Source organism: Argopecten irradians, chromosome 11 (genome assembly GCF_041381155.1).
Source record: "Argopecten irradians isolate NY chromosome 11, Ai_NY, whole genome shotgun sequence".
NCBI lineage: Eukaryota > Metazoa > Mollusca > Bivalvia > Pectinida > Pectinidae > Argopecten > Argopecten irradians.
Genome location: NC_091144.1, coordinates 11,222,454 through 11,246,374, shown reverse-complemented (window position 1 = coordinate 11,246,374; position 23,921 = coordinate 11,222,454). Strand labels below are relative to the sequence as shown.

Here is a 23,921-nt window from a genome sequence, read left to right as displayed (position 1 = left end):
CTACTATCAGTATATTTTGCGCATCACATAATGGGAAAATACAATGTCCAGGGAGTCCCAAAACCGATGTATGAAGGTGACAATTTCAATGCAAAATATTCCCCATAAATGCTTGACAACTTGCACAAAAAGTGTTGTATTTAGAAGAAATAACATATGAAAACCGCATTGTGTTTGTTTTCTTTTATTGGCCACCGTAACCTGAAACTGAAATATCTAGCAGATGTCCAAAACATCGGCTGTCTGGTCCGCCGTACTCCGTGCACATGTCAATGTTTTGAGATATTACACATGAATAGTAATCAGGAATATTTGAAAAGAGTAGAATATATTTACATTGGCACAATAAGTAATTAGTGTGTTTGATATCATTAACAATCAACAGCAATCAGCTAGCGGATACGTAGTTTAGCTTGCAACAATCACAGTGTGCATAATTTGTCGAGATTTGTAAGACAAAATATTCTTTTCCACCAGGTAAGATTCTAAGTCATAAAGGTAGATTGAAAATAGGAAGGGAGATAAAATAACCAGATAAATATTTGTAGCGGGATCAGACTGGGTTGATTATCGGTGATCAGGTAGCTCAGTCGGAAGAGCTACATTTTCTTCTCTCCTGTTACAGAATTTGCACCCAACTAAATAACCAACGGTTGTGGTGTTTGAAAGGGTCTCGTATGTATTCAAAAAAGGAGGGAGGAGTGTAGCGGGACTGGACTGGGTCGATTATCGATGACAAGGTAGAGCACGGTAGAGCACTTAGCTAGTGTTCGGAGAGTCCCGGGATCGAATCCCGGTCTTGCCGCTACATTTTCTCCTCTCCTGTTACATATGGTACCATACTGTGCATGTAGATATTCAAGGTAAATCAACAATGTTCGCTGATCTTGCAGAATTGCCTTACAGTGTTATAATGAATGCAGTAAATGTATGTCTCATTGGTGTGATTGATTTAAAGGCAGTTCATGTGGTGACCGAAAAAAAAGGTAAAATTAATACATTGATAGCCAAGGCGGGGAAAACATAAGACGACCTGTGTTATACAAATTAATGTTTAATTGATTTTCATTAAATTGTCTCGAAGGTGATGATTAGTGTGTTATGAACAATAAGCTTAAAATGTTTTTGACAAAAAATATACCAGCTAATGTCATATTGTGTTTTAAATTTAAATTATCTTTTATTTATTCATTTCATTTCATTTCAAGCATGTACATGTCATAGAATATAAACAAATGTCGGGTATATGCTTAAATCATATTACAGTTAAATTCACAATAAGGAATTTGAAGATGATGATAGTAATTTTTTCGGATTGATAATTATTACAATATTAAGCTTCCACAGTTGAAAATTACTTCTTTTTGTTCACACAATTCTTCTCCTAGACTGTTTCCAGTTGAAATGATACATGCATGCTGACATTCTGTAAAACATAAGGAAACAATAAATGTGTTACAAATTCTTCTCCTAGACTGTTTCCAGTTGAAATGATACATGCATGCTGACATTCTGTAAAACATAAGGAAACAATAAATGTGTTAACAGAGTAATTACTGAAAGGCTAATATCATATAATTAAACATTTTAATCATAAATACCAATACCAGCATAGAGGAAATATTATTGAAGTTTAATTCCCGCTGTTCTTCAGTCCTCCTGTTCTTACATATAAGAGTTTTGTCCATCATAATTTGTTTGTAATATAGCAGTTGTTATATAATGTGCACAAAGAAGTATAAATATACACACGTATGCATGGGTACAGTGGTAAATTAATAAGTTATACAGAAAATGATGGTGCTGATCATGAAAAGCGTAAAGTCTATTTTGTTGAGTGAAAAGTTAAAAAAACTAACATTGTTCACACCCTAAGATGTAATCGCACTAAAAACAGTGATCATGTGGGCTTTTGTGCGATTGCATTTCTAAGACTGTGCCAGGTGGTAGAGATTAGTTCCGTTCGAGTGATCACACAATGCAAGTGAGAGTCGGGAATATGTTTATGTAAGTTTTGATTGCTAATTTCTGATGCTTGTTGGTAAAATATAACTCAGGATAATTGCTAAACAATTAACAATTAATTTCTCTACATTTGTTACAGATTGAAACAGCTTTTTAAGTGCCGTATTACGGAAGAATTATGAAAAAGAAATCGGCATTTTCGTCGATCTAGTAGTCCAAAAAATATCACTTCGAGTTATATGAACATTCCATATATGATTTATGTCATTCGGCCAAAAATTTACTTCGTATTACCTAGTTTAATGAATATGCTGTATGTATATGATCAGAACGTCAAGCTCCTGTGGTGAAAATAACTAAAATGTTTTAAAAGTATGGTTTAGTGGTAATCTCTGAACGTACTTTAGTATATGGATATAATCTGATATTTATATACATGTGCTTATAAAATTATCGATAATTATGGATGTGGTAAATATTCATACCTTATTAACTGCCGTTAGTTTTAAGATTACGCCACCTTTGACATTTACAAAATGTTCACCGTCTGTCACGAACTATTTTATCAGTAGACCAAATTTGTCCAAAATTTTGTTAGAGTTGTCTTTCTTCCATTGTAGTTCCGGATGAACGCCATGTGCCATAACACAGCCGTGATAAATGCATTTCCATTTCGCCATGAAATGTATTTGCTCCGAGACAAATTTGATTCAAATTACAAAATTCATTAAGGTATCAATTTTGATGTTCGAGGTGAAATATTGATTTCATTTTTTTCCCATTGCGGGATAACTGTCACTAATAGGGAGTAAACGACTCGGGGAACCAGCTTCGAAGCGAAGCATTTTTGGGACGAAACGTCTTCATTCATTGTAAACACCATTTTGGGAACGAAAAGTCTAGATACTTTGTAAATAATTCAGGTGAAAATTTTCAAACAGAAGATCTTTTGGATAGTGTATATAGTAAGGATATAAAAGCCGTAATATACTATTCCTATTTCAACGTTACAGATACGCTTATATCAGTAACTTTCATATTCAAAATTTGCTATTTAAAATTCCCGGTAAAATCAAAGTTGTTGAATACACTGCCGCTAGGAGCGCTAGTATCTGCGAGCAATTTCTAAGCCAATCATATTGAGGAAATTGACTGTAAGAGAATTTTGCAACCAGGATCACAATGGCGAGGTGATCCTCGCCAAAAATAAACTAAATATATTTGCTAAGTTAAAACAAACAATAAATTTATATAATGCGATGCTCTAAATTTTAATACAGGGATTAATTTCTGTTGCTAATGCATTCAAGTTGATTTTCGTGATATTAATACCAGGTCCCCGAATGAAATGGAATGAATGGTAAGGATTATCATTACTGTTTGAAAATGTGGATAAGGATCAAAGACAAACAGTGATTTTTTCTCCGATAAAGTTAAATAACTATACAGTGTCATTTAGTTTTGTCTCACAATGTAACATTTCAATTTTCATATCCAAATATTTTATTGAAAACAAAATAATATGACAATATGATTAGACATCAGGTATTGCCTATGATAACTCCTCTCCCGATACAGGTGGTATAAACAAAGTAAATGAATATGAAACATATATATACAGATACATGTTTTAGGGTTTATGAAGATAAGGGGAAGGTAGTTTAGATAACATAACAAGCCAACAAAGTTTAATAATAACGTTACAGCAGAGTGAACTATTCGGCACAGTGTGGAAAAATTTGAAGTGGGTTCTAAGATAACAAAGATTTATACTACCCGTACAAGTGTAATGCATTCATACAAGTTAACATTATACATTTGTATGCAAACGAAACTGAAAGGTCAATGACCTGAGTCAATATACAGATATTTGGGTACATCGCCTGATCACTCCTGTAGCGAGTGAACAACCAGTAACATAATGAACCTATATAATTGTAAGAAGGAATCTGTAACATCTGATGTGGACTTTCACACTGGGATTGGTACCATTGCAGCTAAGTAATATTTAAAGTTCACAGAACAAAAGGTCATCTTGATTATGAAGATGATTGCAAGTTTTCAGCATGCACCTTTCTTTGATTTTGCTGATAAAAAGTAAGACAACCAGTCATTTTACTTTTAATAAATGCAGAAAGCCACAAAATATCAAAATAGTCTAAAACTGAAAATTAACAATAATCCAGATAGAGAATTATTCCTGATATTATAAGAGAGTCAGAGATGTTGAAATGCTGTTTTATCTTTAGTAGACTTTATCTGCCTCCATTAAAAAGAAACCTCTTCAAGTTCAGTGATCAAATCATATGACATATCAAATGCCATCTTCAAGAGTCAATCTGACACCCATTCATAATTTGAATCTTAAAGATGCTCCACCGCTGACAAATGGTGTTTTTCACTATCAAAAACAGGAGCAGACGATTTAGTATTTTCTTCAGTTACAAAAGTTACTTACTTTACACCATTACCACCATTGAAAAGTTTGAGCTTTTAATTTTACTTCAAGTTAAAAATATGAAAAATAATTAATTGCATCCCAAAAAATTCCTTGACACTATATCCTATATTAGATGGAAGAAAGTACTGATTGTGCATGCACCAAAGGCGAAATCAATTATTTTGCATTATTTTTTTGTGTTAATTAGACATATATATATATATATATAGTTATTATATACACACGATTAAACACCAATTATTTTTCAAATGATGAATCTGTCATTGGTGGAGCATCTTTAAACTAAAGTTGCTACCAGTAGGAAATTCTCACGAAAAATTAAATACTGTAGGAATGCGGTACATGTTAAGAATACGGTAAAAACGACACTAATATCAATAGATTGTATGTCTTCCACCATGTAAACAAAACTGCACCATACACAACATTGCTAGCCTACTCATTCTTACTACAAATGACTGCTGAGCTTTAAATCGATTTTTTTTTCCGTTGCAATATTTTGGATGTTGACCTACCTTCACTAATGTTGTCGAGATCTCCCTGTATCAATGAATAAGAAGTAGAAGATGCTGCTCATCGACACAAACTACTGCGTACTAATGTGAAAATCAGCTGTTTTACTGTAAACAATGTTGCACCTACCAAACCCCAAAGTATGACATTGTCTGCAACTTCCTGTGACGATTGACCTACTTTTCGGTTTTCCTCGGAATTTTTTATGTTGGTCGTGCGAACGGAAAACAGTTCCGAAAGGTTATTAAACGTTTTTATAGTTAGGCCTAAATCATATTATTTAGTTTTTGAACTTAAATCTACCATCGTCAACAATTCTAGATTTTGCATATTCTTTATATCAGACGGATGCTTGTATTTTTTTGTACAACATTATTTTATTTTTATAGATTTTCCCGATTCACTGCGGTCCTGCTATTTACAACGCAGAGAAAACGCCATGCGATCGACAAACCGCTCGTGAACAAAACATTTCTAACGAAAAATTAGAAGAACAGTGGATGAAACATGGCTGACGCAGCGGCTAGATCCCTGCAATATGAATACAAAGCTGTAAGTTTACGCACTAAATTAAGTGTGCATGTCTTTTCAAAAACAGGTTGGTCATATCGGGCCCAAGAAATCCAATGAATGAAAGGGGGAGGGGGGGGGGTGTCTTTTACTTCAAACTTTCGTTTTTTTTTTTTTTTTTTTTTTTTTTTCAATGCGAAATCTGCATACTAGCAGGCCCATATCAAGAGTGCACATACTGAATGATCTTGACCGTATTACACGGTTTAAAAACTATCAAGGTAATTCCTTCTTGTACCTGATCTGTTTCAATGAAAACGGATGTGTTGTCTGTGTAACGTTTTGCAGTAGTAAGGTTCGGCCTCGGTAATCTGTTAAACCAGAAAAACTCTATTTTAAGTGTCCGTAGAGCTTTGGACGTGTGAATAAGGTCTGGTTGGCACATTTCTAACAAAAGAATCAAAGTACTAAACATGCCAACTTATGTTTAAAGTAAATGTATTGTATTTCCCATGCACACGGTCCATTCCAATAAATATTCAACTTGATTATCTACCTAGAACTTCGGTAAAGGCTTGATTTTAATAGGAATTGTATTTCTATCTGATGCAGCTTCATATTGTACATTCAGGCTGAAGTGATGGAGATAAAGACTCAAAATCTATCTGTGTGTTTTCAGTTTACTTTCCAGAACTCCCAATCTTGTTATTGCAAGCAGATAGCATCTTTGAATCGACAGAACCGCGATACTAGGGCTCGAGATGGAACCCACATGAGAAAGTGCTTTGCTTTGTCAGGCAGGCATAACTGGTACATCGAAATGGGCGTGACAATGGCACCAATGCAGAAACAAACCCGCACAGATTGGAGGAGAGAAAAGATCTAGTAAGTTCACATCTTTCATGGGACTTATTGTATAAATTAGCCCAAAGTATGCTTTTATCAATGAAATCATTTTTTATATCTCTCGTAGTAAAGATCTCTTTTTTGACTGTTTATGAAAATAATATTCGTTCTGTAACAAATCTGCTAGACATTGATAAATCAGATATCATGATTTGATATTAAATAAAGCTAAAAAAGTAAATGAAAAAGTCACCATGTCTTTTCCCTTTAGGCGACGCAAACGAGATGAGGCTCAGCATGATATGATGAAAATGAAAGGTACAACACTCTTATCGGATGGAGTTGATGAGTTGGTAGGGATACTCTATCGTCCTAAAACACAAGAAACACGACAAACTTACGAAGTTATTCTTAGTTTCATTCAAGCAGCCATTGGGGACCAGGTTAGTTATTTGCTTTTTCTAAAAGTTTGGAACTCAGTAGTTTTGATGATTTCTTTGCTTTAATACGTTACTGTTAAGGTAGGTCCATAACCGCGCCAATTCATACGATGCTATACCAGAAGCTGCAGAGGTTGTTTTGAATTCCAGAATGGTTTCCAATAATCTACAATTTTCCACTTGGATATTTTTTCAGTAGGTGAAAATTCTAGATTTTGCATATTCTTTATATCAGACGGATGCTTGTATTTTTTGTACAACATTATTTTATTTTTATAGATTTTCCCGATTCACTGCGGTCCTGCTATTTACAACGCAGAGAAAACGCCATGCGATCGACAAACCGCTCGTGAACAAAACATTTCTAACGAAAAATTAGAAGAACAGTGGATGAAACATGGCTGACGCAGCGGCTAGATCCCTGCAATATGAATACAAAGCTGTAAGTTTACGCACTAAATTAAGTGTGCATGTCTTTTCAAAAACAGGTTGGTCATATCGGGCCCAAGAAATCCAATGAAGGGAGGGGGGGGGGGTCTTTTCAAACTTTCATGCGAAATCTGCATACTAGCAGGCCCATATCAAGAGTGCACATACTGAATGATCTTGACCGTACACGGTTTAAAACTATCAAGGTATTCCTTCTTGTACCCTGATCTGTCAATGAAAACGGATGTGTTGTCTGTGTAACGTTTTGCAGTAGTAAGGTTCGGCCTCGGTAATCTGTTAAACCAGAAAACTCTATTTTAAGTGTCCGTAGAGCTTTGACGTGTGATAAGGTCTGGTTGGCACATTTCTACAAAAGAATCAAGTACTAAACATGCCAACTTATGTTTAAAGTAATGTATTGTATTTCCCATGCACGGTCCATTCAATAAATATCAACTAGATATCTACTAGACTTCTGTAAAGCTTTATTTTAATAGAAAGTGTTTCTAACAATGAGTACACATTGTAATCTCAGGCTGAAGTGATGGAGATAAAACCTAAATTATCTGTGTTTTTATTACTTTCCAGAACTCCAATCTTGTATTGCAAGCAGATAGATCTTTGATCGACAGAAGGGCTCGAGATGAACCGACAGGAGAAGTGCTTGCTTTGTCAGGCAGGCTTACTGGTACACGAATGGGTGACAAGGCACAGCGTAACAAACCGCCACAGATGGAGGAGAGAAAAGTCAAGTAAGTCACATCTTTCATGGACTTATTGTTAAATTAGCCCAAATATCTTTTTCACTGAAATCATTTATATCTCTCTAGTAATGACTCTGCTCTGACAGTTTATGATAATATTTTGTTCTGAACAATCTGTAGACTTGATAAATCAGATATCATGATTTGATATTAAATAAAGCTAAAAAAGTAAATGAAAAAGTCACCATGTCTTTTCCCTTTAGGCGACGCAAACGAGATGAGGCTCAGCATGATATGATGAAAATGAAAGGTACAACACTCTTATCGGATGGAGTTGATGAGTTGGTAGGGATACTCTATCGTCCTAAAACACAAGAAACACGACAAACTTACGAAGTTATTCTTAGTTTCATTCAAGCAGCCATTGGGGACCAGGTTAGTTATTTGCTTTTTCTAAAAGTTTGGAACTCAATAGTTTTGATGATTTCTTTGCTTTAATACGTTGCTGTTAAGGTAGGTCCATACTTTTGAAAATCGCGCCAATTCATACGATGCTATACCAGAAGCTGCAGAGGTTGTTTTGAATTCCAGAATGGTTTCCAATAATCTACAATTTTCCACTTGGATATTTTTTCAGTAGGTGAAAATTGTCTAATATATATCATATAATATTCAATGTTTAACATCAATTTAATGATATTAAACATTGAATATTATATGATATATATTAGACAAATAAAAAATCAAATAAAAGCAATGAAGTGAAAATCAGATCATATCTCTGAAGTTTTTGCGGTCTCTGTTGTAAATAGGGAATGGATTTTCAAACACTGGAAGTAATGTTTTCGCAATAAATGTTAATATGGGACCCGTCTGGACAGAAATTCCAGAATTCTACAAAATCACATACAGATTTATTTAAAACACAAAATCATAAAAACTAAGACATAAACCAGATATGATATACCAAAAACATATGAACTAATGTGGAATATTTTTTTGCGGCATGATTTTCAAAAAATAGTCAAATATGACCCATTTTAGCACCTGATGAAATGGGGGAAGGTTTGAGAGTTACGAACTTCAAGCTTACAAAATTGTAAAAATTTGATTGAGGACCCTGTGGTTTTATACGATATTTAAAAAATATGTTACCTTGGGCTTTTCATATACAAATATTGTGAAATTGACATGGGTTTTCATTTCCTTTTCGGGATATTCATTGATTTTTAAGGGGCGAAAATTTGGCAAAACATGATAATTAGGTATAAAAACGTCCTGAAAAAGAGTTTTGATCGTTACAACAAGATCAAGACTACATATATTCTAATAATACAGAAAACATAATTGTATGAATTTTTCTATTTTCGGCCCGCAAAATTTGCATGGATGGTATAATTCAAGCTCAAATATCTCAAAAAGTAGTTCGAGACCGCTCACTTTTCTTTACAGATTTGAAATCTACATGAAAAGTGCAAGAAAATAAGACCTGTTAGGAAAAAATGACATGGGTTTTCCCAAAAGTATGGATATACCTTAAGACTTAAGAACGTTGAGAAATTACGATAATTGTAATGATAGTGTGTAGATTGTTAATGCCTAAGATTTGTTTAAACAAGGTATGTGTTTGTTCTTTCAGCCTCGTGATGTGCTATGTGGGGCTGTAGATGAGGTTCTGAGCGTACTTAAAAATGACAAGATGCGTGATAAAGAAAGGAAACGAGAAGTGGAATCGCTGCTAGGATCAATGCCAGAAGAGCGTTATGCGGTGTTGGTTAATCTAGGCAAAAAAATTTCTGACTGGGGACAGGAGGAGAAGATGCAGACAGGTAAGGATAATATCTTTTTTGACAATAGTAACACAGTGCACACTTATTTTTAAAAGAAAAGAAGTTATAACTGAAGTATACATGTTACAGTCAAGATTCATACAGGGAAAAAACCCACAAAAAACCAGAATCATTTTGAGTAGACAAGGCTTTGAAGGGTCAGAAATTCTTATTTTAGCTATATAGACTGTTTAACTGGAATAAATTAAGTTCTAGCTGATTCATAGAGATTTATCTGGATAAATAAGTTTTCCTAAAATTTGCAAAATATGATGTGTTGTGAGTGTGTTTATATAGCTTAAACAACTTTCAGGTCCAGACTTATAAAAATGTTCATTACTTTTTATTTTCATGGTTTTGTTAGGCCAAGGATGTAGGTATAGATCCTTCGTTAGGCATTTTGAAACATAATTTTGCGGTACAACAGATCGTGGTAGCAAGGATTTATAAGCCAGATCTACATCATACTCAAATAACGATGACTTTTGGTTTTGTAATATGTTTTTTTCATATTCTGAATGTAATTATATGAAAAAACCTTTAAAATATAACAAACGAAATGTATATCTTAGTGCAATACATAAAAACTTATCATTGATTACAAGGTCAAGGGGAGTAATTCATACAGGTCAAGGGGAGTAATTCATACAGGTCAATTTAACTGACTAAGAACACAGAATTAAGCAATCCAAAAAATTTGTAATCTAGGCGGTTTAGGCTGGGAACGAAGGTGTCTGGATTATCGAGAGTCCATTGTACATTTTTATGGACTTGCCTACCTGTAGTGATGAAAATGTTCTAAAATAAAATTTAATAAAAAAAAAATAAAATAAAAAAAACATTTATTTAACAATTCCTTTTTTTTTTTTTTTTTATAGATGAGAACATTGATGAAACCTATGGTGTGAATGTACAATTTGAAGAATCTGAAGATGAGGTAAGAACTGTATAACAAAACAGTATGATAAAACATGAGTATTTCATTTGTTCATGATTAAAAGTATTTGGTAGTGTGTTGTTAATTTGTGGTTGGCTGATGAAACGGTGATTCCAAATGCAATGATGTATAAATTGTTGTTTATATATTAATAGTTCCACAAAAACCATGAAAGCACAGGGAAGATTTCATGTTATATATGACGAAGAACATGTGAAAATAATAATGATTCATATTGATTGCCCTGATGAAATGATCTCTGTCAAGTGCCACGACCAAGAATCGAAATCCAGTTTCTGGAGTGGAAAATAACGGCTGTGCTGATAGAGCCAAAGAAGCATGTTCTGTCGTCATCTGAGTGACAGAGACCTATTTAACACTAGTTACAATCCACACCAACCAGCTCCTTTTACCCAATATTACCTAAACTTACCACTTCAAATTTTAAGGATGATGCAGATGTATTTGGAGAGATAAAGGATGAAGATGATGACGATGAAAGTGAGGGAGAGGAGGCCGATCTTGATGTAACTCTGCATGCCAATGTAAGTCTGTAATACACATCAGGTACTCATCCCTCAGTTATTACAACCAATCAATATTTCTTGTATTGGTATAATATGGTATATTTATGAAGTATTACTTTGTAACAAAAAGTATATTTTCCATTTCTAGGATGGATGATTGTATACAAATAAAGTCCTGTATTTGTGTTACTGCTGGTTGTATACAAATAAAGTCCTGTTTTTGTGTTACTGCTGATTGTATACAAATAAAGTCCTGTATTTGTGTTACTGCTGATTGTATACAAATAAAGTCCTGTATTTGTGTTACTGCTGATTGTATACAAATAAAGTCCTGTTTTTGTGTTACTGCTGATTGTATACAAATAAAGTCCTGTATTTGTGTTACTGCTGATTGTATACAAATAAAGTCCTGTATTTGTGTTACTGCTGATTGTATACAAATAAAGTCCTGTATTTGTGTTACTGCTGATTGTATACAAATAAAGTCCTGTATTTGTGTTACTGCTGATTGTATACAAATAAAGTCCTGTATTTGTGTTACTGCTGATTGTATACAAATAAAGTCCTGTATTTGTGTTACTGCTGATTGTATACAAATAAAGTCCTGTTTTTGTGTTACTGCTGATTGTATACAAATAAAGTCCTGTTTTCGTGTTACTGCTGATTGTATACAAATAAAGTCCTGTTTTTGTGTTACTGCTGATTGTATACAAATAAAGTCCTGTTTTTGTGTTACTGCTGATTGTATACAAATAAAGTCCTGTTTTTGTGTTACTGCTGATTGTATACAAATAAAGTCCTGTTTTTGTGTTACTGCTGATTGTATACAAATAAAGTCCTGTATTTGTCTTACTGCTCATCCTAGCTGCTAATTTGCCAACATTGCTAGATGTCTGAGTTCTTTGATTCTATCCAAATTTTAAAAAAGTGATATAATCACAGTGAAGGTTTTATGTAGCAATTCAAGGAATTTAGATTAAAGATTTATTATCTTTGAAGATTGAAAAATGTTGTAAATGCTTATGATAGATGCAAATATTTTTCATTTCTGTATGCAATTCTTTCTATGTAATGTTGGCTTGAATGTCTACCTTGCTATCTTTTTTGTAAAATTCTTAAACAAAGAATTTAATGCAATATGAAAATAGATTTTTGGTGTTTTTTTGGGCAGGCAAATTTTTTTAGTGTGGAACCAAAAAGTGAATATTGTGTATTTTAGTTGGCTGGAGGAGACGAGTCGGGAGGAAAGTCTGACTCAGGACTACATCCTCGAGATATTGATGCCTTCTGGCTACAGCGGAAGCTGAGTAAATATTACCCTGATGATCCCACTACAGCTCAGACTCGTGCCCAAGAGGTCCTCGAAATTCTCAAGGTATAAAAAATACTAACATCTCAAAAAATATTTAATTAGATTTAAGTTCTTTTGAAAAGGACTTAAAATACATTCTACATTCAGTATGTTCTACAAATAAGAGGATTTTACAATACTTAATAGCTAAATAGGAATAATGCAAACTTCATTTAAAGTAAGATGATGGATTTTGAGGGAAATGAAATGAATCAGCAGTCCCAAACTGATACAGACTAGAATCTACAGAGTGTCTCAGAATATCTGTAATCATTGTGATAGGAGAGTGAAAGTGTATAGGAGTGAAATAAAATATTTGTTCTAACAATTCAAATAAATGCTCAGGTTTAGTGATAACACAAGGAAATCTAGTAATGTAATTCAATTGTCATGAGAATGCATTACCAATTGTTATTTTTTTTCCATAATAGGTCAATGAAAATTCTAGATAAAATAATATAATTAAAAAATGAAAGTGAAAGTACAATGCAATATTTGATTTTAACCGAAAGTTGTTGTTATGTTGTGTTCTAATGATATTTCAATTTGTTTATATTCAAAAGAGTGCAAGTGACGATCGAGAAACAGAGAATCAACTGGTACGTCTCCTCGGCTTCACACAGTTTGACTTCATTAAAGTGCTGCGACAGTTCAGACAGATGAGTGAGTATAACATAGTAACACAGTTTGACTTCATTAAAGTCCTGCGACAGTTCAGACAGATGAGTGAGTATAACATAGTAACAAAGATATGTTCTTATAGAGTTAGCATACTTTGTATTAGTAACATATACTGAGGACAACCAAACACTGATACTGGGGGAAAACTTCCTTCAGACCTAGTGTTCTAGGACTTAAACTTTGTATACAGATCTATATCTCACATTAGTAACACAGTTTGACTTCATTAAAGTCCTGCGACAGTTCAGACAGATGAGTGAGTATAACATAGTAACAAAGATATGTTCTTATAGAGTTAGCATACTTTGTATTAGTAACATATACTGAGGACAACCAAATACTGATACTGGGGGAAAACTTCCTTCAGACCTAGTGTTCTAGGACTTAAACTTTGTATACAGATCTATATCTCACATTAGTAACACAGTTTGACTTCATTAAAGTCCTGCGACAGTTCAGACAGATGAGTGAGTATAACATAGTAACAAAGTTTGACTTATAGATAACATAGTAACAAAAGATATGTTCTTATAGAGTTAGCATACTTTGTATTAGTAACATATACTTAGGACAACCAAACACTGATACTGGGGTACAAACTTCCTTCAGATCTCGTGTTCTAGGACTTAAACTTTGTATACAGATCTATATCTCACATTAGTAACATATACTGAGGACAACCAAATACTGATACTGGGGTACAAACTTCTTCAGACCTTGTGTTTTCTCACATTTTCTTTCTGTCATCAATTGAAAATAGTGTTCATTTCATATCTTCAGGTTTTGCATTTTATTATATTTCATGATTTGTGTCTGCAGTTCTACATTTGATGGGAATGTGGTTCATAGTCAATGTAGAACATGTAATTGTTAATTTGTATTAAATATTGAATCTTCAATTAACATTCATATGACAGCAAGTTGTTAGATTTTGTTGAAAATGTAAAAGTAAAATCTATATTTTTGTCTTGCAGTCCTCTACTGTACATTACTGGCTCAGGCACAGACAGCCACTGAGAAGACAAAGATAGAGGAAAAGATGTCTAGTGATTCAGAACTGTCCAAGTATCTCAAGGCTCTAGAGGTTGCTGACAAAGAGGATATTGTTTCTGAGGAGCGAGCGCGCCGCCATCAAGCAAGACAGTCACGAGTGGCAGCTGACCTGGAGGCTATGGATACTGACCAACAACAGGTACGGATGTTAAAATGTAGGGGAGAAATTGATCTGACCCTATGATCCGAGATACATAGCAATCCTAACACTTATCAATACAGGCACCAATAGTTTGAGAAAGTATATTGGAGTTTAATAGAACCATACCCTAGGTATTGACAGAGATTTTATACAGCTACAACTGGTGACAAGTCTGTGAATGATGGGAGAAAAACATTATGAACTGATATGTGTATCACCAAAAATCTGTCGTTACAGAAAATCACAACACAGGTATACAAATCCTAGTAACACGTTAAGAAGTAATTGTTCACAGAGCTGGGAGGACTCTATAGTGTGTGTTCCTGATAAAACTGCTGACCTTTGTAAATCCTTTGTATAATTTGGAGATATCAGTTAGGTATTAGTGCTAGGGGAACACAATATCTAAAGCTGTATAGCAATATGTGGAGAGAAAAATACCTTGTCTAATCCAGTCATCTGTGTTTCCAGCATAATTGTTCGGAATTTTCCTTCTTCATTTGTAAACTTTGCTATAGCGACCAGATGTGCGGGTATCTGTGACATCCGGTTTAGACAAGTAAAATAATATGTCATAAAAATTGTATGATAAATTGAATAATGTCTCCATCTGATGGTAATATATTCTGATATTTCTGTTAACCAAATTAAAGTTAGTTTTTGTTGTCAATAAAACCTGAAGCACAAATATGGTGTAAAATGCCACTTGATAGATAATATTAAACTTGTTTTACAGCAATCCCTAGGGAATGTCCAGAACCTTGACCTTGAAGACCTGACTTTTGGTTTAGGAAGTCACTTGATGGCAAACAAACGATGTCAGCTCCCTGATGGTTCCTTCAGGAAACAGAGGAAAGGTCTGTGTAGTTATTTCATTGTAAATGTATTACATGCCTAAAGCTATAATACTTGTATAAAAGGATATGTTCAATATGCTAACTTTTTTGGCATGTGCTTGAATATAAAATATTCTGAAAATTAGTTTCATTGTTAAGATGCCCAAATGGTAGTCAAAAACAGAGCAGACGATTCATAGCAAAAGTTACTAACTTTACACCATTACCACTTTTGAAAAGTTGAGCTTCTCATTTTAATTCAAGTTAAAATTAAAAAATCTGACTATGTTCTTTCTTTTGTTTAGGTTATGAAGAAGTACATGTACCTGCTCTTAAGCCAAAGGCTTTTGAATCTGATGAGGTAAGTATCAATATTAGAATAATCTATAGTCTTTATTTTCATTTACCACATTTGTTTTAAATATAAAAATACAAGTTGTCTTCCTATTAAGAGTTATGAGGAAAACTAATCCTTTTATTGCCTCTGATTTAATTGCAGTCCCTGGTGCCAATTGAGCGACTACCTAAGTACGCCCAGCCAGCGTTTGAAGGCTTCACCTACCTTAACAGAATCCAGAGTCGTCTGTGTAAGGCAGCCCTAGAATCGGACCAGAACCTCCTACTGTGTGCCCCAACGGTCAGTATCTGTCTTTGTTGGTCTTCTTCGTAGAATGTATTGTTGTCTTTTTGTTATAACATCTGTTTAGTGTCATATAAATAAAATTGTCCTATTATCCTTGATGTTTGGCAATGGTCAATAGTAGACTCAGAAAGACTAAAACTCCATCAGTGGCAAAGGTAAAAGAGAAATGTTAAATTCAAGAAAATTTATAGTCGCAAAAATAATAGTTATAGTAAAATGCATTCCTGATTTGAGTGGTTGATATATTACCAAATGATTTTGAACAAATTTGTATAGAATTTCTAATGAAGTCCTTCTTTAGGAAGGTATTCTACAAGACAAGTCCTTACATAATTATAAATTGTGTGTGATTACAGGGAGCTGGTAAAACCAACGTGGCACTGATGTGTATGTTAAAGGAAATCAGTAAACACATTAACGCTGATAACACTATCAATACAGACGAGTTTAAGATCATCTACATTGCTCCAATGAAATCCCTCGTACAGGAAATGGTTTTCAGCTTTGGAGAGGTATGTTATAGATACATTCACCCTTTAATGACTAGCAGGCGTATGTTGTACTTGTAAGTTCTGTAAATTGTCTGTGCTCTTAGGATGCGTTTGCAAATATTGGCTATATTAGTTATAGCATCGTATTTGTGCTGTGTGTTCTTTGTATATTAAGTTTAATTGTGTGTATTTTGATCTCTATCATCCCCGATATGGTTTACTATCACCATACTTGGGACTATTATTGTAGTAAAGCTGAAGGCATTGCAGGAGAAAAACCTGACCTATCACAAGTCTACTAAGTCTTACTTTGAAGATTATGTAGGGAGTGCCGCCCAACTTCAAAGCCATAGAGTCCACTAAAGTGTACTGTTATTTGATTCATTTGATGTACATCAAAGGACCAAACTACCTGCCTCATCTTCTGTTACACAGAAACTTCAGTTTACTATGTATGGTCCAAGATTGGGGATAACAACAGTGATAGTAAGCCATGGAATAGTGAGGATGCCTGTTGATGTGTTCAGTAGTAATGTTGACCATTGTATTTTTTTACAAGCATCTGGTTCCGATTTCTTGTAACAAAAGTACAGACTTATGTCAAAACTTACTAAGGTTACCATTTGTAATTTATGTTGAGAAAATTAACTTAAGTCAAATTTTGACTTAAGTTTGTTTCGAGAAATCGGGGCCAGAAGATGTATAGCAGTTATTTACTTGACAGTATTTTGTTTGCTCTATGTTTATCAATTTGTTTGGTAATAATGATTGTTTTTGAATAAACTATTTTGTACCAGCATGTTAAATCATATGGTAGTCATCTAATATTTTGATCTCCATGATGATGTGTTCAGTAGTAACATAAACTTTCCTTTTTTTGTACCAGCGTCTGAAATCGTATGGCATCAAGGTAGAGGAGTTAACCGGTGACCATCAGCTGACTAAGGAACAGATCTCAGCTACACAGATCATCGTGTGTACACCAGAGAAATGGGATATCATCACGAGGAAAGGAGGCGAGCGAACCTACACACAGCTCGTCAGACTCATGATTTTTGTTAGTAGTCATTCGTCTCATACTGACTCTTATTGACACTAAATAGTTTAAGATATGAACAAAAATGATTTTTGTTTTGATATTAAATGCAGTCATTGTGACCAAATACCTCAATATTTTAGACCCCGGGATCATGTGTCCTTACTCTAAAACTATTATTTAGTAGGAGGTATTTATAAGTAAATATTCAAAGTCAGTACCTCCCAACTGTACATCTGTACATCTGGTTGTCACTCCCATGGTAGATATTTCTCCCAAACTGTCGTGGTAATCATAAAAAATGTTATTAATCATGCTTTGTTTTGTATTGTGTAACTGATTAATTGATCTATTGTTCGACTGAAATGTCTCAAATGTTTATTATAGGATGAGATCCACTTGCTCCATGATGACAGGGGACCAGTGCTGGAAGCTCTTGTAGCTAGGTAATTACACATTTATCTCCCTTATTAGAAATTCATTTATGTAATTAGCGCAGTATAAAACATTTTGACAGAAAGTTTTACATGTATACAGTAACAGTAAATTCATGAGAAAAAACTTAAATGTTTTTGTAATGAGACTACCTTTCCAGAGCAAAAATAAAGGTTTATTAAAAACATTAATAACATCAGAAAATACATATCGATGGCCTAAGATGAGGTTACAACACCAAACATATGCAAAATTTCCTGCGTAATATATGACAACAGCTGAGAGTCATTTCGCTGTTTTGCCGTCTGGCGCAGTGATAGTCAACTACCAGGCGGTATTTAGGACGACGGCGGGAAACATAAAACGACCCGCGTTATGAAAATTAACATTTTATTTATTTAAATAAAATTGTTCAGAAGGTGATGATACGTGTAGTATTAACGGTAAGTTAATAACTTTTGTGACTATACAAAATTATGATCTCGTTTTACATTCCCATTTCAAAAATTTAAAGCCGTTTCTGAAAGGTAGTGGGCCTTTAAATGTTTTTTGTAATGAGAAAAAAAATTATTCATTGAGCTTCTAAAAAAAAATGTATATTTCTTTAAGTAGGACTCAAAAATATATATGAAAAATGACATGGCAGATATGGAAAATATCTATTCCTGATATATCGTAATGTATATGGTACAAGTTTGGGCTCTTGTTTCATTATAGCTTTTCTCTCTATGTAAATATTTTGCTATGTAAAAAGCTTGATATCTGTGATTGATGACACGTCTTTAAAGAATGTCCAACTCTCTGTTGAGTGTTTACTTGTGTGTGTTTATTTGTGTACAGAACTATACGGAATATCGAGACCACCCAGGAGGATGTGAGACTCGTAGGACTTAGTGCTACCCTACCTAACTATGAGGACGTAGCCACATTCTTACGTGTCGATCCTGCTGAAGGTCTCTTCTTCTTCGACAACAGTATCAGACCTGTACCCTTAGAACAACAGTTCATTGGTATCACAGAAAAGAAAGCTGTCAAACGATTTCAGATCATGAACGAAATTGTTTATGATAAAGTCATGGAAAATGCCGGCAAGAACCAGGTACTTGTTTAGGATTGGTCGGAAAAGATTAAACTATACTTGGTGGAACTAAATCTGATCTTAAAATGGTTATTTAATTGTTTGGGATTGGTCGGAAAAGATTTATACTTGGTGGGAAAAAACCTGATCTTAAATGGTTAAATAAGAAATGGTAATTGTTTAGGATTGGTCAGAAAAGATTTATACTTGGTGGAACTAAACCTGATCTTCAATGGTTAAATAAGAAATGGTAATTGTTTGGGATTGGTCGGAAAAGACTTATACTTGGTGGAACTAAACCTGATCTTAAAATGGTTAAATTAGAAATGGTAATTGCAATGATGATAAATTTTGAACCCTGATTTCTGACAAATAATGAATCTTATAATTTTGTCTGAGCATTGCCATTTCTAATGATGGATTCAAGTTATTATTTTAAAATATTGTTCTAGAAAGGTCTTCTTCAGGTTATCATCTGAAACTTCAACCTAGCTTGATTGACATTCTATACTTGCTTGTTTTAATTATAGATCTTTCTTAATATTGAATAACCAAAATCTAGGGGACGTGATGACCATGTGGGTAATTAAAATTTCCTGACATATTACCACAAGCCCTCTAACAGCATCTTAGTTACAAGTTTGAATTCCATGTGGAGCAGTTGTCATGTGTTGACCTTAGGATAATGATTTTTCTCTGGTTACTCCGGCTATCCTCCACTTTCTAAACCTGGCATTACCTTAAATATCCTTGGCTGTTAATAGGACTTTAAACTAATCGAAACATAATCTATCAAACTCTACACCTTAGATGTGTCTCTAGGTACGGACATAAGTTTCTTGTATACATTATATAAATATGGACTTGTTTCCTAGGTGCTGGTGTTTGTCCACTCGAGGAAGGAGACAGGAAAGACTGCCCGGGCTATCCGTGACATGTGTCTAGAGAAGGATACACTGGGTATGTTCCTCAAGGAAGGGTCAGCGTCTACAGCTGTCCTCCGGACCGAAGCTGACCAGGTCAAGGTACGTCCGATGTCAAACCTTGTGCTGTTAAAATTGAGACATTTTATTGTATGTCAATATCATGATATTTTAAGTGAAAAAAGTCACAGAAATCAATTTATATTTTTACCACTGATTATCACCCTTTTTGGTTATGTCTGAAATTCCCACTAGTTGATATCAGCCTTAATTAAAGAAAAAAGTTGATGACCTTCAGCCCTCTGACTGATATCTGGATCCTTAGGCTGAGAAGGAGTGTGATATAAAAATGATCCTGGTAGATAATATGTAATAAAAATCTGTTTTTACCTATTTTGATAACATGCAATTAGGCACACACTCTTAAAGTGGTTGAAGTGTTTGGTAGTAAAAGAAGCTTGCCATATAATGAATGACAATTTTGATATTCTGTTGACTGAATGTATTGCATATAACTGAGTAGGATTATTTCTACAATTATATGACAAACCTGTTTTTATTTTTCAGAATTTGGAACTGAAAGATTTACTGCCATATGGATTTGCTATCCATCATGCTGGAATGACCAAGTATGTTAACCATTGATGTTGTATAAAACACATTAAGTCTAACCAGTTTAATGTGGAACCCTTTACCATGGAAATGAAGCCTCCACATTTATCTGTCGTTTAATGTAGGAGTATTACCGTAAAAACTTGTGTAATTTGCGCACTTTTTCTGTGCAAAAATAAAATTTGAAGTTGGGGGTGCGCAAATTATATTGATAGAGGAGATTTAAAGATTTTACGGGGAAAAAAATCTGTCCATTCTGAGGGGCTGACGATCTATGAATGTTGAGGTACCGCTCTGTGTATGGTAGCCATTTTATTTGATACAAGGTATTAAAGATTGTAAAAACAATGCCTCACCTATTAAAGTGGATTATCTAAGGCTAATTAAAGTGTTAAGTTATGATCACATTGTCTTGTTTCCATTTGCCCTGAGAATTCAATGGCGACTGACTGAGAGCATGGCTTCTACTGACAGCAAGCGATGTATACCCTGTGCACCTCGTAGTATAATGGGACAGCCACAATCAGTGACTTTGGCCGGGTCAATCTAGTTTACCTGTATTTTCTTAGGGGAGAGAGGCTGTAGAGAAAGTCTGTAGAGAGTGTGTGTGTGTATACACAAACATACGTATACCCCAGCTGCAGGCCGTGTGCAAAAAGTCAAAACACACGTGGGATTTATAAGATGCCTAAACTGACCTATATTTAGGACTTTTAATAAGTGGTTTGCAATTTTATTACTGCAGAATTAACAAGCTACAAGGTTAGTGACATATTCAACCGTATTGATAAATATAATTAGCCATTAGCTTTGCACATGAAACCTTACGTAGGGCCCAGCTGAAGGCCGTGTGCAAAAAGTCAAAACACACGTGGGATTTATAAGATGCCTAAACTGACCTATATTTAGGACTTTAATAAGTGGTTTGCAATTTTATTACTGCTGAATTAACAAGCTACAAGGTTAGTGACATATTCAACCGTATTTATAAATATTATTAGCCATCAGCTTGGATCTGGTACCGTACACAGGTAGTGAGTTTACTCGCAATGTGATTGTTGCAAGCTAACATACGTATCCGGTAGCCGATTGCTGTTGATTGTTAATGATCTCAAACACACTAATTACTTACCGTGACAATTTTAAACAAATAGATTCAAATCTTTTTAAATGTTCCTGATTACTATTCATGTGTAATATCTCAAAGCATTGACATGTGCACGGAGTACAGCGGACCGGACCGCCGATGTTTTAGACATCTGCAAGATATTTTAGTTTCAGGTTGAGGTGGCCAATAAAAGAAAACAAACACGATGCGGTTTTAATATGTTATTTCTTCTTAATACAACACTTCTTTGTGCAAGTTGTCAAGCATTTCAGGGGAATATTTTGCATTGAAATTGTCACCTTCATACATCGATTTTGGGACTCCCTGGACATCGTTTTTTCAAAAAAATTTTGATGCGCAAAATATACTGATAGTAGATTTTTTCAGCATTTTCAGCCCTAAAAAGTACCTGCGCAAATTACACACTGGTGCGCAAATTATACAAGTTTTTACGGTTATTTAACATTTATAATATAAACAACAGGGTTTTAACAGATACATTAGATTAATTCTTACATATGTTAAATTCTACTGTATTTGTCCTGTAGAGTGGATCGTATCCTTGTGGAGGATTTATTTGAATATGTTAAGAACTACTGTATTTGTCCTGTAGAGTGGATTGTATCCTCGTGGAGGATTTATTTAAATATGTTAAATTCTACTGTATTTGTCTGTGTTGGAAGTTGGATCGTATCCTCGTGGAGGATCTATTTAAATATGTGTTAAATTCTACTGTATTTGTCCTGTAGAGTGGATCGTATCCTCGTGGAGGATCTATTTAAATATGTTAAATTCTACTGTATTTGTCCTGTAGAGTGGATCGTATCCTCGTGGAGGAGGATCTATTTAAATATGTTAAATTCTACTGTATTTGTCCTGTAGAGTGGATCGTATCCTCGTGGAGGATCTATTTAAATATGTTATATTCTACTGTATTTGTCGTGGAGGATTTATTTAAATATGTTAAATTCTAATGTATTTGTCCTGTAGAGTGGATTGTATCCTCGTGGAGGATCTATTTAAATATGTTAAATTCTACTGTATTTGTCGTGGAGGATTTACTATTTTAATGTGTTATATTCTACTGTATTTGTCCTGTAGAGTGGATCGTATCCTCGTGGAGGATTTATTTAAGGACCGACACATCCAGGTGTTGGTGTCGACCTCGACCTTGGCCTGGGGAGTGAATCTACCTGCCCACACTGTCATCATCAAGGGTACACAGGTGTACAACGCAGAGAAGGGGCGCTGGGTGGAACTAAGTGCTCTCGATGTCATGCAGGTCGGTATATCCTATGTATAGGGGCTTGCACAATTAGCTTTTACCACAGGAATTTTCAACATGATACCATAGACTTATCAGGTCTATAAAACACAACAGCTTAATATTATATCCAGGAACTTGATGTGCTTCAAAGAAAATATACACTAGCTCAATCAGGATCTAAATTCCATTGGTAATGTGAAAGTTAAATTTACGTTAAGGGAAATTTACAGTAAGGCAAGCGCTGAAAACATTCACACACATTAGATTATCACAAAAATAAACTAGTTAACAGTATAATTTTATATGGAGTGGAAGATCCTAACTTTGACTGTTGTTGATTATTGATTGGGTGGCTATATTATATAGTGTTCTTTCATGATTTTGATATTTATCATTGTAGATGATGGGACGAGCTGGTCGTCCCCAGTTTGACACGAAGGGAGAAGGTGTTATGATAACCAATCACAGTGAACTACAGTACTATCTGTCACTGATGAACCAACAGGTAACATGTTTTACATTTTTGGTTTTTAAGATCAATCTATGTGTCTTACCCTGTAAAGACTGAGCTAGGTCTCTCACCCTCAAACTCATCACCACATCATAAGTTCTGTACTTGATATGAGATTCGTATTCATGAATGCATATATAAAGGATGAAAGTTACAATTTTAAGTTGATGTTTGGTTATATTTCTTTACATTTTGTGCGATAACTTTCCTTTACATAGAGTAGATGCTGGTTACTATATTTTGAAATTAGATTTCGGTGTGTATAAGATCTTTACTAAATAAAAAGGTTGATACAGCAGTATTTTTTTGCTTCTGTATATTAAAAGGCAATACCTGAATTTTAGTTATGTTGTTTTTCCAGTTGCCAATTGAGAGTCAGTTCATCTCCAGATTGGCGGACTGTTTGAATGCTGAGATCGTACTGGGGACAGTACAGAATGTCAAAGAAGCTGTAGACTGGCTAGGTAAGTAGAGATGATGTGGTCAGCTGTGTTGTTGTAGGACACACATTACACTGGACTCTTGATAATCTGGACTCGGTGTCTGAGCCCAAACTGTCTGTATTGAGAATTTTTCGTGACTGTTGGATTTTG

At 34.4% G+C, this 23,921-nt stretch overlaps 2 protein-coding genes across 2 annotated transcripts in view; one reads left to right on the top strand and one right to left on the bottom strand.

Annotated features, from left to right (window-relative positions):
- The window catches only part of LOC138334744 (cytosolic purine 5'-nucleotidase-like), a 40,436-nt gene extending 35,344 nt beyond the window's left edge, over nucleotides 1-5,092 (bottom strand). Inside the window, exon 1 of the mRNA XM_069283442.1 lies at nucleotides 4,942-5,092. The gene's annotated coding sequence lies outside the window, so the exon portion shown is untranslated. The remainder of the gene's footprint in view (nucleotides 1-4,941) is intronic.
- A 1,927-nt stretch (nucleotides 5,093-7,019) lies between these two features.
- The window catches only part of LOC138334743 (U5 small nuclear ribonucleoprotein 200 kDa helicase-like), a 55,032-nt gene continuing 38,130 nt past the window's right edge, over nucleotides 7,020-23,921 (top strand). Inside the window, 21 exon segments of the mRNA XM_069283441.1 lie at nucleotides 7,020-7,177; nucleotides 7,753-7,916; nucleotides 8,132-8,303; nucleotides 9,508-9,697; nucleotides 10,576-10,634; nucleotides 11,084-11,179; nucleotides 12,381-12,536; nucleotides 13,076-13,175; nucleotides 14,168-14,385; nucleotides 15,125-15,245; nucleotides 15,530-15,585; nucleotides 15,724-15,861; nucleotides 16,224-16,379; nucleotides 17,245-17,415; nucleotides 17,782-17,840; nucleotides 18,670-18,928; nucleotides 19,783-19,932; nucleotides 20,398-20,459; nucleotides 22,652-22,832; nucleotides 23,218-23,322; nucleotides 23,690-23,792. Coding sequence (XP_069139542.1) covers nucleotides 7,133-7,177; nucleotides 7,753-7,916; nucleotides 8,132-8,303; nucleotides 9,508-9,697; nucleotides 10,576-10,634; nucleotides 11,084-11,179; nucleotides 12,381-12,536; nucleotides 13,076-13,175; nucleotides 14,168-14,385; nucleotides 15,125-15,245; nucleotides 15,530-15,585; nucleotides 15,724-15,861; nucleotides 16,224-16,379; nucleotides 17,245-17,415; nucleotides 17,782-17,840; nucleotides 18,670-18,928; nucleotides 19,783-19,932; nucleotides 20,398-20,459; nucleotides 22,652-22,832; nucleotides 23,218-23,322; nucleotides 23,690-23,792 — 2,761 coding nt within the window. The 5' untranslated portion in view covers nucleotides 7,020-7,132.